General features: G+C 39.0%; 2 protein-coding genes across 2 annotated transcripts; both read left to right on the top strand.

Annotated features, from left to right (window-relative positions):
• Positions 1-767: 767 nt before the first annotated feature.
• Smp_156560 (hypothetical protein) lies at positions 768-7,056 on the top strand (the record flags this gene model as incomplete). The annotated part of the gene is made up of 2 exons (XM_018793387.1): positions 768-832; positions 6,954-7,056. The coding sequence occupies 2 exons, from the start codon at positions 768-770 to the stop codon at positions 7,054-7,056; spliced, it is 168 nt and encodes a 55-aa protein (XP_018647148.1).
• A 7,348-nt stretch (positions 7,057-14,404) lies between these two features.
• Smp_156570 (hypothetical protein) lies at positions 14,405-19,352 on the top strand (the record flags this gene model as incomplete). Its single annotated transcript, XM_018793376.1, has 3 exons — positions 14,405-14,509; positions 14,812-15,048; positions 19,083-19,352. The coding sequence occupies 3 exons, from the start codon at positions 14,405-14,407 to the stop codon at positions 19,350-19,352; spliced, it is 612 nt and encodes a 203-aa protein (XP_018647147.1).
• Between the last annotated feature and the right edge of the window lie 437 nt (positions 19,353-19,789).

Here is a 19,789-nt window from a genome sequence, read left to right as displayed (position 1 = left end):
CATCATTCCTATAGTTGAACATCTAGAACTCAAAACAACTGTCAACAAACATCAAAGTCAAAATCTTCAATACGAACGTCTAGACAGTTCTACTGTACGGAGCTTAAACTTGTATAACAACTACACAAACATCATCATAAAGGTACAGGTACTTATCAATAGCTAGAAATTAGAAAAAGATGCTGGAGACAGATCACACCACGGACATCGTTAAACTGCATTACAAGTCAAGCCGTAACTTGGAATCTTCAAGGTAAAAGGACAAGATGCAGACATCAAAAAAATGAACAGCAACTAGAAGGAAACGAAAAGGGCTGCTCAGGACAGAGTTCGATAGAGAATCCTGGTGGGTGGATTATGCTCTTCCACAAGACGAAACAGGTGTAAGTCTGTTTAATATTGCTATTTAGGTATCCTGTTCAAATTTATAATAAGTACATGGCACTATCGATGTATGCAACGACCAGCTTACATTCTGTGGAGATTTCCTGGTATTCAGACGTTCTTTTTCAATAAATTTATGGTAAATAACAGTGTACAAACGTCAATTATCATTACCCATACCCAAGTTCTACGTTCAGAAAAAAGTGCGTTCTATGATAGGAGCCGGAATTAGACATTTGAGATGAAACGAACATAAATCAGAGGATCATAGATTAACGGTACTAGTTTTATTTTAAAAATTATTCAAGAGAGGCATATATGTACAAGAATGTGACGCTTTCTTTAGAACTCGTTGAGCATCTTATGTGGCTTATTAGGTCAGAATGACAGCACCACAACATGGAAAAAAAGTAAACGACTTGAAATTATTCTGCAAAATTAAAGTCAGGTAATGTCTAGGGAACAAGTTTTTGAAGACTAAATTTATTGATGAGTAAAACTGATATAACTTTAGAATTGACTTTTCCAGGGTGAAAATGCCTTTGAAATTCGATACGAAATCCACGTCTCTACAAAGTGCTCTTTAATGCCAATTCCTAACCATAACTGCTGGACCTACATCGAAAGTGGCTGAATTTATTCACCCCATAAAACGGTACTACGACCCAGCTCTTTCCCTTGTAAGTACGTTGCCATTACATCGTTGAAAGTAACTGTTATATTCAGTCTTTGATAGATTTTTGACTAGCCTGAAGGTACGTATTCAGTTTGGGGAGTGTGAGGAGCAGTATGAGAATCTGGATGAGGATATGAAGGAAAGTAAGCCAAAGACTTAGAAGGTACATAGAATGCACTTACGTCTAGTAATGGAAGCAATCAAAAACAATTAAAAATGATAAATGTGTGATAATCAGATGGTCTGATAATCAAAGGTAGAAGTTGGTAGCATGAACTACACCCTGACTTCTCGAAATACCCTCTCCACGACTCTGTTACAGCTTCAAACGATCAATTATGTTTGTTTGAATTAGTGTATATTTGTCACTTGGGGTCAGAGTCTTAATAGTAAGAGGGCATTTTGGTTATAGAATCGTACTGTCTACTCTATGCTCAGTTTGAAACCGAAAGGTAATACAAGTCATTAACTTGTATCAGAAGTAATCATAAAGTAATATTTAAGTCAATTAGCTTCAGGGCCTACAGAGCATAAGTAAGCATCGAGCTCTTTTGAAAGGCATCTTTAGTTCGTTTGTGTTCTTTCCTGAGTGAATATCTTCTTCAATGTAATTAAGTAATCAGGTAAACTGATGACCTGTTATAACAAAGGAGAGGGAGATACTGTAGAACATCAACGTTGAATGTTCTATGTCGAAATGATTGGGGGCCTACTATAGTTAGACGAGAATGGTGACGAACCAACTAACGCTGAAGTCACACCTCGCGACCGGCCCTTACGTGGTTTGAACCATCGACTCATCAAAGGATCATGGACGCTATGGAGACTGTACAACACAAAGGACGTTATTACAAGAATACATTAGTTAAGGTACAACCACAAAAGTACAGAAGTGAAAGAACAACCACTGCCGCGTGGGCCAGTCCATGGCATATAATTGATTGATGCGCGTTGACTATCCTTGACTTTGACAGGGATCAATGATCTGTTCGATATTCAGTGACCCTACAATACTCCCCCATCAGATTCAACGGCCGTTTGAATCGATGCCAAACATGTTGGGAGTAGTCGCGCGCCGGAGGTTGCCAGACGATTAATATGAATCCTCCGGGTATTGCCGAGCTGTAAAAGAAATGGAAAGGAGGCTGCAGAAACTGATCGGGAAACAACGAGTAATAACACGTAACAAGGATGTTGGTTAAATGTTAAGCGATCAACCATAGAAATAATAGAAAAAAAGATGGCATTTCAGAGTTTTATCAATTCGCGTTGAAATAATTAGCTTTGAAAAGTGATTGAGGTCCTCAGATGAGAAACGTTGAGTCCGCTGCAAAAGTAGTGATGTCACAGTGATAGTACGATAAGCGTACTATCTATCGATGTCAATGTTTGCACTGTCATCGGTTCAGAGTAGAAAGTCAGTAAGTGTCGTTGACAACTGTTCGTAAGCGTCGACTTCTAGTTATATCTATATTTAACAGACCAACTGTAAGTACAGAAGTATAACCGTGAAGATAAGTCGTGGTTTCCTTGTGCGAAGTTTCTGATCAACTTGCAGTCAGTTTGGAAAAACTGATAACTGCTGTGAAAATCAGTAAGGGTCGAAGAATACAGAGCGAGAGCGAAGGTGGCACGATGAAATCTCTAAAAGATGATAAACGGTGAGTGCTGCACATGTGTTTGATGACTGAACCGAAGAATGTCGAAAAGAACATAAGAAACGAAGAGTGTCACTCTGGACTCATGTCAATGATATCGGTGAAAAATGCTGTCAGTGTTGGGGTCGACAATATGGTTGTCAGTTTGCAGGAGATGCGCTCGACTGCGTAAACGGATGATTCGCGTGAATGAGTGTCGTCAAACCACCAATTGAACTGGACAGGCTTTAGATCGTCGAGTAGTTGAACAGCCGATTGATGTACCGAAACATCTATTAGGTAACAGCCACGCGGAAACAAAACTTCATAGGATAAAAAAAATACGACGTCGAAGTTGAATAACTACAATAGTTTGGATGTGTTATAATGTCACATTGAAGTAACATCCTTTCGTATACTGACAATTGTACTGAACGTTCGTTTGGGCATCGTCAATATAGCAATTGGATGTGTAATAGCAAACACGTACGAAGACTATCGTGGGTTCGTGGAGAATTTCAGAGGTCGTTTAGATATTTTCCAAACCCGTATTGCATGTGAATGAGCCGAAGACGGAATTAAAGTGACTTTCGTGCAATAAGGAAATCGAGCCATGATTTACTGTGTGAGATAACAGCAAATACAAAGCGCATAGTAAACATTAATTTAAATGGTAACCACCAATGTCACTAAAGTTTAGGTTAGATAACGTGATCGTTTCGTAAAATGGCTTATTATCTAGCGTTAAGTGACATATTAAATACGATGAATGTCTGGTAAGGACATGGACTAAGATTGCTCGTGTACACGTAATACGTTTTTCTACAGCATGACGACTCACGGGTCATAAATGTACATAGTTTCGACTAAAACGTGACGGCAGTGACAGAATGTATGACTACTCTGAGTGAAAGTAGCCTCGAAATGTTATTAGACATCATAAACATTATACGAAATTATTTAACACAGTTATGAAACTCGCCTGGGTTACTCTTGCTCCCAAGTGATGGAAATTCGTAGATTAACGAAGCACTGTAGCCTGAATTTGTATAAGTCCAATTTAGGCCGAACACGTAGAATTGCCTGACGAAACAGTCTAAACAAGATCTAACATTGCAGGAAATTTATAGTTCAAACTCACCGTAAATTTGTAGCATTCGTATCTTCTGATTCGCCATGGAACTCAGCAATTGGAAATTAGGCAGGCAGCGGTCAAGAAAGTAAATTATTCTAGTAGATAGTTTTTGATAGTAGTTAGTTGATAGTGATTAAGCAGAAAGATGAGTTTATAATCGACAGTTAGTCCTGTATTGGTTATACAAGTGGATAAGTTGCAAACAGATTAGCGTTCGTGTTACCTTGAGGCTATACTTACGAGTGGTTGATATTTTAACAGACATATTACACAGGAGCATTTACATGCTGCTAATGCTTGTTAAGGAACCACGATAGTCGTAGTTGATTGGTTAGTTCTATCGATTGAACCAATTATTTAAGTTGAAATACTAATCAACATTGATATGAAGCAACGAATGTTCACAGTAACTGATAAAGATAGCCGAAGTCAAAAATGAAAAATAATAAGTATAGAATGCAATAAAAAAGATCATAATGATAGGTTGCGTTATTCGAAGTCTTGCTCACCAGTGTAGAACATCAACGTTGAATGTTCTATGTCGAAATGATTGGGGGCCTACTATAGTTAGACGAGAATGGTGACGAACCAACTAACGCTGAAGTCACACCTCGCGACCGGCCCTTACGTGGTTTGAACCATCGACTCATCAAAGGATCATGGACGCTATGGAGACTGTACAACACAAAGGACGTTATTACAAGAATACATTAGTTAAGGTACAACCACAAAAGTACAGAAGTGAAAGAACAACCACTGCCGCGTGGGCCAGTCCATGGCATATAATTGATTGATGCGCGTTGACTATCCTTGACTTTGACAGGGATCAATGATCTGTTCGACATTCAGTGACCCTACAATACAATACATAATGACCACATATCACTAATCCTTCTGTACTACATAAGTTGAGAATTCAAAGCTTCTATGACAGTCATGCATACTTTTTTTCAATTAGAGTGCCATTTTATCTGCACTTGTTTGAACACATTTCAAAATAGCAATTTACCTCTCAGGGTAAGGGGGTGTGATAACGGAGTTGTTACTGATGAGGTCAAAAGTAAACACTCAACTATGTTAAATAGTTCTAGAATCCGGCTAATGTTATGATTTGCGGTGTTCTATCGTGATACCGATGCTCAAACTTCCTTTGTTTAAGCCCTCAGCCTGCTACGTCAGACGACTAAGAATGAAGGATAAAGTTTATTGGGCCAAACTGACTCAGATGTGTAAGCACTCGTAAATATATATGAACTCTATAGAGAATAAAACCATTTCTTTTCCGACGCCATATACGTATCATTGGATTGCAAAAATTGGACTTCTCATTTGTCGATTTCTGATTGGTAAAATCTATCATTTTTCCTCCCGAAAAAAACAGTGCTCTTGAATTTAAATGATGGTTCTAAGACAATCAACATTTACTTCACAATCTCTTGAAGGCCTGGCTTTCGTTTCTTCTGCACTGGAGATTTTTTAATCGAAATGAAACCCCTATGTTGTTAGTAGTTAACCTTTCACATCAGAAAAGTTCCTTGAATACCGGTCACACAAGTCCTATCAACGGCCCTGCTTTTGAAGACATCCGCTGCATGTCTCCGCCGGCTAATGTCTCTAACATATTCTGGTAATTGGTTGGAGAACTGATGTTCATTTTTCACTACTTTTGATTTAATGTCTCGTTTTATTTTCTGTGGATGCATGGTGTCTAAAGATGTGTGAAGCTTTCTTCTGGACGGTTTTCCAGCTTGGAGGGACTACCTTCAGTGAGACTGATTTTGAAGTTATGGATAGTTTCCCCTGTTGTGTCCCCTCTGATGATTTCACGAGAGCTCACTTGGTAGTAGCTACAGGACGCTCAGTTTAAGCTTTCGGTTGAGGATGTTATTTGTATAGTCGCTTTTTTTATAGCAGTGGTGTGAAAGGATCTATGACGTGAACCGTGGTCCCTTTTTCGTAATATATATACACTCAGAAAATGAAGCTTCTTCCTTGCCAGTAACATGAGCTAATCACTAAGGGATTTTTGGTTGGCACGACGTGGCTTTCCCATGATTAGCCTATGGCGTCAATTATCTATTATATCATAAAGATACTAAAGGCAGCGCACCCTTTGTCGGTTTCAGAGTGACAACAAGAATATGGTGAAGAAAATTTCAGGTTCTTTTCAGTCCTGAAGGTTATGACTATGAGACTTATCAGAAAGTAATAGGGGAGCAGAATATCACTGATGTTTGCCAGTGGAATTCGACGTTTATGAATACCGAAAGAAAGGATGTTTCTGACAGTCCAATGGTATATTATGTATAGGTCTTCTTGAAAAATGAAGATACCATCCCAGTCAACCAGCTCCCGACAGATCTCTAGATCATCTACGTATAACATCAAACATGGGTGGACAACCTTAATATCACTGACTGATTGCTACATTACCAACTATAAAGATCCGAAAACAATAAAAATTTTATCCCCCCATAAACATGGTGCATCACCTCTACAAAAGATTCCGAAGAAAAACAAAGGCGAATGAATGACATTTGAATGTGGAATTCCTGCAGTTTGCCTACCACTATGCATTTCCGATACATTCTGGCAAAGAAAAGATTATTAGTTACTGTAATAATTATAATTTAACCTCAAACAGCAAGAGGTTACATGGCATATACCATTTTACAGACAGGATCAAGATGTTATAAGCGCTACGAGATTTGCCGTATTTAGTTACACATTTGGGCTGATCCTTTGCAAAGTGCATTCACAATAAAAATAGGAAAGTACATTTTGATGCGAAAAAATATGATTGCACGTAAACCTAGAAGCTACGATGTAAGTCTATTCTTAAAGCGAGCATTATGGAGAGGAAGTATTATCGTATTGTGATTTGCATTCCCCGACCTTTTGCTGTGTCCTTATACAATAATAGTACCATTTCTAATCCGCAGAATCAGTAATAAGTGGAGGGTAAATTACCTTTATTTTCAGGTTATATCCGAGTTACTATTTAAATGTGGTTTCGCTTCAGTTTACCATTCTGTTTTTATGGTTTTTCTCTACCCCGTCTTATCCAGTTTTGTCACTGTACTTTTTTACAGTCACAAACGTTTGCCACGGTTTGTTTAAGAACATGTATTTGGCCATGGTCCTCAAGAGCAGCTGGATGCCGTTTCGCTGTCACCTGTGCTATGCAGCGTGGTGAACGCAAAGTTTGGCTTTATGAGGCATGAACAAACTTTTCGGAGACCTCTTACAACAGACTCAGTAACTCGGATCTTAAGTAGGCATGTGGCACATTTAACATGAATCGTGAGGATTTTCTGGAAGATATTGAACCCATTCAACTTTGTTAGGCATCACAAATCATTGTTTTTTAATACTGCTTCCTGTTATTTAAGGACTCTTTAGCTACACCTTGCTTTAACGATGGCATCTAGTATTGGTCTGCAAATTTGAAGCAAACTTGTCTGTTCCATCGCTGTGGGGTTGTGGAGATTGTCAAGCTTTTGATTGAGATCATGGACCGATCAATGTTAGACCATCGACGGAAACCTGGAAGCACTGAGCGGCCATTTTGTCTTGCCATGACTCTGTGTGTGATAGTATAGAGACTTGTCCAAGAAATTCATCTGTAGGTAGTTGTTCCTTACATTGTATACTAAATGACTAATGACCTTTAAGGCTTATCCTTCGAGAGTAGTATGCACCCGATATCCCAGACAATCTAATAATCTCAGTATACCACAGTCGAAAATGAATTGGTCGTTAAGATATGTAAAAAGGGTCATCACTTTCAGAGTTCACGCCAGGTTTGGAACAGTAACCAGGTAGAGTTCACACATATAACGCACAACTCTCTTTGAACCTAGCACACAAAAATAACCTTATGCATTGTCCCATCGTCCTTAGCAAATCAGGCAACCTGTAAGCCATGAGTACATTATCAGTACATACGACAGAGTAAGTAAGAACCCTAAACCGACATTATCATTGGTATTCACATACAGCTTATTCGTACATAAGTGTTGTGAAGAGATCACTTCTGACCCCTTCAGAACTGTTATTATGCACCAACTTCAGTGATGCTTACACACTATCCACCATGTTAAAAGTGGTTCAGTAGCATTTAGAAGGATGGTTAGTAGACTTTAGAAAAGAAAGAAAGGAATAAAAAATGAAATGTGGAAATGATTTATCAAGTATTCATGTGAGACAGATTAAGAATGAAGCGAATATATATGTACAATAAAATAATTAAAAATAAATCATCCATGATATAATATTCGGTGATGAAGTACGAGTTTACAAAGTAATATTTTAAGATGATGCAATGAAAATCTTAGTTACTAGCAGATAGTGATAGTCAAATATCAATCAACAGTGGTCTTATATTCGTGAAGTTAAGATGAATGTGAAGCCAGACTATTTCATTAGGTGTGATACATGAGTAATACACGCCATTACGCACGGGAATTTTCTATCCCACATTTTTATTTCGTTTAATAGCGCCTTGACAATCTGCACAAGGCAGCTAGTTTCTACCGTCCACGTACATGTTTTTATAATTAACATTAACATAAACATTTACAAAAGCGATGTTATTTAATTTAATTCAGAATTGCTTGCTTTATATTCGTCTCAGAAATCTCAAAAGTGTTGGCTTTCCGTGTTCAGCTGTTCAGCGAGAAAATCTGGTTTCTAGTTTATCATTTATAAAGTAAACATTTGCAACAGATATTTGACCAGTCCCTCTAACTAGCCTCCCATACGCCATTTCTTTTCACGGATTTTCTTAGTGGTCAGCAATACAGTTTGCGTAGTCAACTTGGCTTTAAAAAGAGTGATTGATTGAGAATGCCAACAATGAAATGATTTGTCTCGTGTTATCGAGAATTCTATACACGGCAGATTCTGAGTTGATTAGTAGTTTGGTTATACGAATGACTTTGCTAATATGTAGTCATCTTGAGAAGTACGTATACGACTTATTTATTTCAATGGCACGTCAATGACAATGAAGCTGTTGTACATTATAAGCCTTGTTTCTAATGTCATATTAACAGTATTTAGTCAGATTGACTTCACTACTGAGGGTGTCACAGGTATTGTAGTTTGACAGCATTAGCTAAAAACGAGGATGGTGTAATAGTCTTGACCTTAAGAAGCTTAGGAGTCTGTTCTGTCATGGCGAATTTAAAGTATAGAGATGAACGAGGAAAACATACTCAAAAATACGGAAAAAATATCACGACATATAAAAAAATAAAGCAAAGCAACGATTTATGAAGTTCAATGAAGGAACAAACTCACAGTCTATAGGTTGGTGTACCAGATCACGTCGGGCTCACCAACGAGGATGTCACAGATATTGTAGTTTGACAGCACTTTACCAGTAACACCTTCTATAATTGAATCGCGTCCACTCAGTGAAATCAAAAGTCAGTAGCGAGGAGGTTGGAAGATATATTTGATAGATTTATCAATATATCGAGAGGTGACTGATCTAAACTGGCTAGTGATCGCAGGAGAAGATGAACACGGCGTTCCAAAATGTGATCTGGGTGCAGTTGCATGACGGAGTGCCTTCAACTAAGTCAGTCCATTAAAACTAATGGAGTCAGCACCCAATGTCGAATACTCACAGAACTACTGATTTCGGGGATTTATATACCACTACACTGCAATTTAAAGCCTCTTAAATTATGTATGATTGATTGGAATGAAAAAGACCAAGACTTATGCGAAAAACATCAAAATTCATGGAATACTTTCGGCATTCCGTAAATAAATTTGTAATATCAAGAAAAATCACAAAAGTTTCTTAGATGAACCTAATGAACATAGTTATCAAGTTACACAGTGATTCATCTGAGTAGTTTGTTTACACACAAATGGTTGAAATTCAGACGGAAAACAGTAATACTATATACGCGATGGTATAATATTGAGTAGAGGGTTGATAGTTAGACGAGTTTGGCAAGGTGGGTAGACGAAGCTATTCTCTATGCAAGGTAACATTAGTTCGAATGTTAAGTTAGCAAGTGTCTGATCAGTCTTCAGTAATAAGGATATTAGGTTGATGAACCTGTGTTAATCCTGACAGATTGCCTTCCAGTGAAGGTCCAGCTTCTCCTTGAAAATGTTCACTGATGGAGCTGATATCACTTGTTCGGGTAATGGGTTCCAGTCATTGACCACTCGATGAGAAAAACAGGATCCCACCTTTAGTTTATTAGATCGCGGTTTCTGAACCTTCTTGCTATGACCTCGGAGATTATTAGTGCTGGAGGGAGCAAAACGATAAGACATATTAACACCCAGATCATAATTAAAGATACGAAATGTCAGTCAGAGATGTACCACTATTACCGTGCCCGATGTGTATGAACACGCTCTTTCTGAAATTAACTTTCCAGGCCCCAATCATGAGCCCATCTAACTAACTCGTCTAAGTCAACTTGGAGATGACAACGATCAGCCTCACTTCTTATTGTTCTCCAGATTTTGACATCATCCGCAAACAATAATGTTGACGACTTACGCAATAGAGGTAATTCATTATCATACAGAAGGAAAAGTAGAGGGCCTAAGATGGTGCCTTGGGGTACACCACTTTTGACCGGTTTCCATTCGGATAGCTTTCCATTGACCTTTACTCCCTGTCTACTGTCACATAAGAAGTTACCTATCCATTCCTGTATAGCACCTGTTATTCCAAAGCATTGGCTTCCAAGACCTGACTACCCGAAAATCCTTAATCGTAAGGTTCGTTTCGCCATTTAGCTTTCGAGTTTTTAACTCTATGAGAGCATTCTTCCACTTGATCCGATCCTCAAGTGGCCAGTCTGGTCGAATACGAATATTTGATCTACGAGTTTTGCGTGCGTTATTCAATGTTAAGTCTCTTTCCTCAAAATTCTCGAGTACTAACTTTAATATCTTTCTTTGTTGGGTCTCGCCTCCAACATATTTACCAAGTTTTATTACTTTCGTGATATGTACCCCTGAAACCTCTTCGGGCAGTACATTTCTGATGACAGATCCCACTAACTGCAGATCATGTGCATGTCTCTTAGCAGGGTCATTGTCTTCCGCCTCTTCTAGATTCTAAATAATTAAACTAGCGACCTGTTTAACTTCTTAAAATGCGTGTTTACGGCTTTCGACCGTGATCTCAGGTCCTGCCTGTTAACTGCTGAATTCTTACGGTTAGCTTTCCTTGTAACGGTGTCGTGTGAGTCGAGCGAGCGACTCACAACAACATTTGATGAAGCCGAACTTTTCCCATCTACGACAGAGCTAAATATTTTCTTACTTTTGGACTTTAGTGGAGTAACCTGATACTCAGAATGTGAGCCAAACGAGGACTTTTCAATTATACAGGCGCTTTCTTTGGCTATCTTTCCTTCTCGTTTACGTTTCCGCGTCACCCAATTCCCATCAGTCTCAGCATCCAGATTAGAACTACTCGGGGCGATAATGGTTCTAGCCGGATCATCAGTCGCTGCCGTAGCAACCTGTCCATTAATATCTAAAGGTGTGTCACTCATTAATTGTTCCGGGGTAGAAAGCTCTGTTTCGTGTTGCACCGTTGGGTGTCTGGCACATGCCGTGGCAGCATTTATGACACTGACACAATCTTCTTTATCAGTATCCATGTTACCGGCACGGTCCTCGTCAAACTTTTTTCTAGCTAATGCCAGAAGGCTAATTGCTTCTTGAATGAGTAACGTTTTGCTCGAACAACAAAACATACACAGCAGATGGGAATTAGGCTTCGAGCACCTTTTATAGGCAGTGGGACTTAAGCGGGTGCACGGTTTATGGAACCACTTCTTACATTCATCACATTGCATTACTTCTTCCACAGGGAATAAGCAATATGGCTGTTCACACTTGTGAGCAGAGCCGACCATCTTAAAAATGAACTAAATGGTAGACAAGATGAGTACGTAAGACAAATCTCAACCTTGATCAAATAAAGCAAGCCGAGGTCGACCAAGAATGCTTTGATGCAGTAAATACACAAAAGCAAGATCAACAAACACAAATACAATATCACGTTAACTGAAATAAATTCAATTAAAGTGTAAACAGAAGTTGTGATGCTTAATTTACGACCAAAACAGTTAATTTAACTCAACGAGAAACAATACCACTGTCCTTTTAAATAGCGCGCTGATCACATGTGCATTAGTTCACTTCAACCCATCGAAACGAAAAAACTCAATTATTTCTGACATTAGCTTTAGGCGAATGTATATTGAACACCGAGCGTAGAATTTGCATCTGCTCCGCCCCGTCCTAATATCTGGAGAGCTAATATTCCGGCAATCAGGGACTATGCTATCTCGGTTGATTGGTCGGTCGATGCTGATGGATCGATCGATGATGCATGGAATAGGTTCAAGTCTACGTTCGAATCCGTAACTCAACCGTTTATCCCATGGTCAGCACGTAAGCTATCATATTGCCCCCCATGGATTAATAAGGAAACCCGGAAGCTGTTGAAGCGTAGGAAACACTTCTGGGACTTATTCTTGTCAACAGGTCAGGCATCCTTTAAGTGTGAATATAAAAAACCCGGAATATATGTAAAAAGACCATAGCTAAATCCCGCACGGCTTACGAACGACAGTTGGCATACGATAGCCGTACCTGTCCGAAGCGACTGTTTTCGTATGTTAAAAGGCGGACGAAACGTAGTGATGGTATCCCCTCATTACTGTTAAGCGAAAATTCAGCTTTATTGGCTGAATCTGATCTAGCGAAAGCGGAGACATTTGCTAACTATTTCAGTGAAGTCTACTCTACATGTAGTGTTACAACTACTTGTCCCGTTGACAACGAGATACCAGCCATAGGACCTTTACACGTGACAGAGGATATTGTTCTTCCATTGATAACTAACCTCAAACCTTGTAAGATACCGGGCCCCGATGGGTTACACCCACGTTAGCTGTCATCGCTTGCGGACATTATCTCAAGACCGCTCACGATGCTCTTCAACATGTCCCTTTCACAGGCTCAACTACCTAGAGACTGGAAAGACGCCATAGTTAGTCCTATATTTAAGGATGGTCAGAGACGGATCGTATCTAACTACCGGCTTGTTAGCCTGACCAGCATAGTAGTTAAGTTGCTTGAAAAATTAATTCGGGCTAGGCTACTGAGTCACATAGATTCGTACAATCTGTTAACTCCCAAGCAACATGGGTTACGTAACAAACATTCATGCTCGACTAACATACTCATTGCGAGGGAGGATTGGACAGCTGCCCTAGACAACAGCCTGTCTGTCGATGTGATACTCATAGACTTTAGCAAAGCGTTTGACAAGGTTTCACACTTAGGTCTTATGCAAAAGCTCTCGAGCTTTGGAATAATAGGTGCTATACAGGAATGGATAGGAAGCCTCTTATGTGACCGCAGACAGAGAGTAAGGGTCAATGGAAAGCTATCCGAATGGAAACCGGTCAAAAGTGGTGTACCCCAAGGCACCATCTTAGGCCCTTTACTTTCCCTTCTGTATATTAATGAACTACCTTTATTACTTAAGTCGTCGACGTTATTGTTTGTGGATGATGTCAAAATCTGGAGAACAATAAGAAATGAGACTGATAGTTGTTATCTGCAAGCAGATTTAGACGAGTTAGTTAGATGGGCTCATGATTGGGGCCTGGAAAGTTAATTTCAGAAAGAGCGTGTTCATGCACATCGGGCACGATATTAGTTACCACTATACCATTAATGGTACATCTCTTCCACGCGTTCAAGAGCACAAAGACTTAGGAGTAACTATAAGTCACGACTTGAAAACCACTACGCACTGCAATGCGGTTGCTTCCAAAGGCTATCGTGCGCTATGGTCGCTTCGCAGAGCATTTAAATGCTTCGACGAGGATATGTTTCGAATTTTATATCCCACCTATGTAAGGCCACACTTAGAATACTGTATCCAAGCAGCTAGCCCATGTCTGATAAAGGATACTAAATCACTTGAGCCTATCCAGCGTGTGGGGACAAAATTAGTGAAGGGTCTTTCTAAACTCCCTTACGATGAGCGTTTGAAACGTCTAAACCTTTTCCCCTTATCTTATCGTAGGACGCGAGGTGACCTTATACTGGCATTTCGTATCTTTAATTATGATCTGGGTGTTAATATGTCTTATCGTTTTGCTCCCTCCAGCACTAATAATCTCCGAGGTCATAGCAAGAAGGTTCAGAAACCGCGATCTAATAAACTAAAGGTGGGATCCTGTTTTTCTCATCGAGTGGTCAATGACTGGAACCCATTACCCGAACAAGTGATATCAGCTCCATCAGTGAACATTTTCAAGGAGAAGCTGGACCTTCACTGGAAGGCAATCTGTCAGGATTAACACAGGTTCATCAACCTAATATCCTTATTACTGAAGACTGAAGACTGTAAGGTCTTGTTCTTGCTGTTTTCTCTATTGAAATACAGATCGACCTTGGTCAAAATTTAGAATATATGCCAGGCATGACATCAGATGCCAGTGATCTTGACATAGTTCTTGGTTCGTCCGCTGGTTTTCTAAAAGGTATTGCCCCTAAATGAAGTTTATTGGCATAGGAATTTCAATTCGTAGTCACACTTTATCTCCACTTTCGCTTATTAAGAATGAAAACATTAGTACAATGTGCTGGTGTGGATCGGAAGTTTGTTAATTTTCGTATATTATTTAGCGCTTATTGGTTCTTTTTGGGTGCTGTTCTGGAAAGCTTTATAGTTTAGACACCAAAAGTCAGTCAGTTACTCTTATCAAGCAATTCTCAAAGTCTGAAGAAGATTCTGTCGTTTCTCTGCAATCACATGACAAGTTAGTGTGCGTCTTTGATTATTAAGTCAGATTTATCCTTTCAGCTCACTCATCAGGAGACATTAGAGTTTTTTCCCACGACCTTACTTCAGAGAAAGTACGACTTCCGAGTTGGTTGATCACTGATTTTTGTAGTTTCAGCTAAATGTATCGGGCTTGATTTGCTCAGCAAAATTAACAGCAAACCAAGTTGTCGCCGGGGGTAAAGAATTAGCTTTGCGGGTATGGGATATAAATAATCATGGTTCGCCAATTTTCACTGCTAAGAACGTTCGCTCTTCTGTTCTGGAACTTTCTGTCCCCATATGGATTTCTGATGTTAGCGTGGTCCCTAAATCTAATGGAAAGCTCATATTAACTGCCTCAAGATATGGCGAGGTAAGCTCTCAAACGTTTTCTGTGACTAAGATGCTCTCCATTCTTCAGACAAAGCGAATAAAATAGTTGTCAGTCACTATTGTTAGGAGAAACTGATTTTTGGAAAATCTAAATAGTTATTAGACACCGTATTTCCGTGGATTCTACCAATCTGACATGTTAATGAGATTACCGTAGTTTTTGTGTAAAGATGTTTCGAATGTTATAAGCCGAAGATCGAAATCCCAAGTCCTAATGTTTATAAGGTTCAGCTAACACAGGGAAATACAGTGAAAAATAGCACTCCTATTCGCTAATAGGTCCATTTTGTTTCTCTTCATTTACATCGCCGCATTGTCTTAGGTGTTTGTTACTTGTTCGTTCATGGGTTTCTTCTGATAAAGCTCCTTTTTGTGTTAATAAAGTTATTTGACGATATAAGTTGACACTAGTGTACCTACTTGGTTTAGTTGGATGTAATATCATTTATCTGATGTGTTTAACATTAATCTTTAGCGAAAACCAATAAAATGCCTTTGTGTTTTAATGTAACTAACATAACATATTTATTCTGCGCCTTTAAAGTAGTTTGTTGAAACATTTACTCGTTATTTAGTTTTCGTTTGATCTTCTGCATGTATTACTGTCTCACTACTCATATTTAGTTTGACATATACGATCTTCGATGTGGCCAACGTCGACCTGTTGCTCGTCATGCATGGCGTACAAGTCGCAAACATGGAAAACTTCATGTTGGGTCCGGAAAGCACAGTGCAGTGCTTCCAGATTTGACCACTACCAGACCAATCACAAAAGCAGTAGCTTACGATAACTCTCCAGGCATGGGATTACGTGTTGTTGCTGGGAATGCAGTTGGTGAATTATCTGTTTTGGATTTAAGACTCCCTCCAGAATATTCAAATTTGAATTTCTTTGATGGCTCTGGTGCTATACCAGTTAGAAGCTACGGATCTCGAGCACCTGACCCACCTTCTGGTGTTCGATGTCTTGCTGGGGCTTCAGGTTGTATAACGCAGTTAATATGTAGTGGAGCTGATGAAGAAAATACATTTCCGTTCATGGAAGCAGCTGTAAATAGTGAACCAGTTATTGTAGCATCTTCACTAGATCGGTATTTGCGAATTTATAATCGCGATACTGGAAAGCGCCTTGGAAAGGTAATGCCAAACATTCTAGAAGTTTTATTACAAATTTCATCTCTTCTGGTTTTCCCTTATTTTGATTGCTGAAAATTTCAGTGACAATCACGATTAAGTCCATGATGTTGTAGCTTAAGGGTCAGTGGTCATCTCATTTTTCTGCGTAAATATGATGATAAAAAACCAGACTTTTTGACGTGGTAATGGGGTTCTATGAAAATGTTCTGTTTGAATGCGTTTTGAACGTAAACTGATTGAAGAACCACTGAAATCTAAAATCTACTAGATAGTTTCTTTGGTCTAAATTCAGCAGCACTCATCTAGATAATATAACACACCCAAGGTCTCGCATTGCGTTGAGCATGAGAAGTGATATATTGCAACGTTAGTGAACTAGATAATCAAGGAGGCCCTTTCACTGACCGATGGGAAGGACAACAGTGCAACTGATCTCTTGTTACATACTATTATTATTATTATTATTATTATTTAAACATAAATATTTGTACAAAGGGGAACCAGATATATATACGCCGCACAAATCTCATTTGATTTGTGTGAGGGCTGTGATACTGCCCTAGTGCCCAGACTGAAGCAGGTGGTTTTCTTAGGGGGCCACACCCCGAGCCTTTGACCTGAAGGTCTAGTCCGCAAGGCAGTGGAGCATCGTGAGGAGATGCAGTCCCATGGTAGCCAGTGACCAACGATTGATTCATACGCCATCTAAAGCAAGGAAAAATAAGGGGTCCTTATAGATTAGTGTTGATTATTTTTAGACATAGTGGTCCACTTTCAGCAGTTAGATTGACTAAAATATAAGCTATGATCTGCGAACTGAACATAATACAGTATGACTGGTCTCGATCACTAATCCTCCCAGTTTATGAGAAAAAACAAGTTTTCCTATTGCGACCAAAAGTCAATCAGTTTGATTAATGCAGTGTCCAAAATATATGCTTTAGTAGTCATCCAGCACTTAACGGATTTGTAAAGGGGGGAACCAGGTTGGTTTTAGTCTTTGACGTAGGTGTGACGACCAAACATTTGCCTTTTGCTAGCCTCTGAAACATATACTTTCTAACGTTTATTTACAGTTATATTCGTTGACCTGAAGGCAACATTCGACTATGTTGACCGAGAAGTCCTATGTTTAGTGTTTGACGTTCAAAGGCTTAAAAAGTACATTAAACTTGTACAGGCTTTCTACTAGAACTTACAGCTTATAGCCAACTGTTATCAGAGTTGGCAAACTCAAGTGGCGTTCGTCGGGGTTGTTGACGTTCTTCATGTTTATTTAACTTTGTAATAGAAATTCCTTAGAGAAAGACGCTTGCGTCATCTAATTTTTAGCAACTCATCTTTTATCAAGAGATTCACTTGTTGACCTAAAATACACCGATGACAGTTCTGTTTGCTAAGGACTTTGACAAAATACAGTCTTTTGATCATCTGGAACAGCAATACAAGTATGCCTGGAATAGTCGTCTCTCCCTCTAAGTGCAGAATGTTGCTTCAGGACTAGTCTGTGTAAACGCCTAAAATAATGATAGGTAGGAGGGTTGGGCATGGAGTCAGCAACCTCATCACGTAGAAAACAACCTTGCTGAAAAAATTCTAATCAGAATAAACAAGTTAAACCATTAAAACCATACCCTTCAAGCTGAAGGATCTTCTCTCAGAATTGTGACGCATCATAGTGAGTGTCGAGATTGTTCGGAAGTCACGGGACCCATGCACCTTCGAACAACCAAAGCAATAATTAATATAGGTACATGGAGTGTTCGGACAATGTGGTAAACCGGAAGGACCAGTCAAATAGAAACGGAAATGACGAGACAACTTGGCGGTTCTCGGAATCAGCAAAACCCATTAGACCCAAGCTGGACAGAAAATACCGGGTTCGGGAGAGATGCTGTTGTACTCTAGTCATGAGGACGCAAATGCTCCGCACACGAAGAGGTTTGCTCTGATGCTGTCCAAAAAAACACGAAAAGCACTTATAGGATAGGGATCTCATGGATCCAGAATCATCAAAGTATCATTCAAAACAAAGAAGGAGGGGATCAGGAAAAAACGCTGGAGGTGGATAAGACATACATTGTGAAAACCATCAAGCTTCATCACGAAGCACATGCTTACTTGGAATCTTGAGGGGAAACGGAGAAGAGGGAGTTCAAGAAACACACTGCTCCGAGAATTGAAAACAAATGCCAAAAAGATGAATAGCAACTTTAAACAGCGGGAAAGGATTGCCCAGGACAGAACCGGATGGAGAATGCCGGTGAGCAGCCTATGCTCCTTGACGATGGGTGACATGCGTAAGTAAGTAAGGACTTTCACAGGCTGTTCTTCAGTAGATATCATTATTTTTAAACTATACAAAATTTCACGAAACCGTCTTGGTAAGTACTACATGTTTGCCAACTGATAACTGGTTCTCATAAGGATTCTCTGAGGGGAATTTGTATTGAATTATGGTTTGATAAAGGAGAGAAAAAGGTAGTCAATATGTCACTTATTTACTAATGAGTTAATGGCTTGACGAGTTAAAAACAAATCATTGGTTCCAGTTACTAATGTTTGTTTTCGATCATCAGATAGTTGAGATAAACCGGTATCATTACATGGTTTGCTTAAAATGAAGTACGCGGAAAGTTATGAATAAATTAATATCATGAGACAGTGTCCCTTACATATTGAGTGCACTCATGGTTTATAACAGTGTAGTAAGGCTTCATAATGTATAGCAATACATATTTTAAAGTCCGTATTCATTTATATACTCTAGCTTTATTTCTACTTTGCACTCTATGTCAATTTCATTATGAATTAAGCTATGTATAACGCGTTTTATTATATTTGTTATTCTTCTGTTTTTTTCAAATTGTACAACAGATATATGTTAAAGTCCCTGTAACATCATTTCTTGTTCGTAGTAATACAAGCTTTGCGAATATTGAAAACTTTTTAAAAAAAGACGATGACAATGTTTCAAACAAAGAAGAGAAAGTTGAAAGTTCTTACGGCATATCTAAGGCAGAACAAAAAGAATTCGAGGACTTGTGGGATCAAATACCAGTTGTCGAAAATGATAATGACGGTGTTAATGAAGGGTGTAAAAGGACCACTGGGCTTAAAACTGGTAAACGGAGGCGCAAGAAATAGAGAATAGTTGATACAGTGTTGTGCCATATTTTGTGTATAAAATATTAAGAAGCAAATGAAACTAAAAAAGGACTTTTTATATAACACCGGTTAAATATTATGGATGGATTATCAGTAACTCTAATTATAACACTTTGCTCCAGGACTAAAATCATTTTGTCCCAGTTAGGTCGTTTTAGATGTTGAAACTCGGTTCATCGGTGGAATTTTTTCGTAAAAAGGGTATGCACAAGTTTCACAGTAGGTTTTCAGTCGTAATGTAGAATCCAATTTCCACTGGCTCACTAGCTGGATTTATTGTTATTGCGTTTCCAATTGAAACTCATACTCGCCTGTTGGTATTGCTAAATCTCACAAGAATCGTAACCCCATGGCATTCGTGATATAATACAATTAGATGTTTAGATCTAAAATTCCTACAAATTATTAGTTAGTCT

Source organism: Schistosoma mansoni (genome assembly GCF_000237925.1).
Source record: "Schistosoma mansoni, WGS project CABG00000000 data, supercontig 0203, strain Puerto Rico, whole genome shotgun sequence".
NCBI lineage: Eukaryota > Metazoa > Platyhelminthes > Trematoda > Strigeidida > Schistosomatidae > Schistosoma > Schistosoma mansoni.
This window is presented reverse-complemented; position numbering and strand designations above follow the sequence as displayed.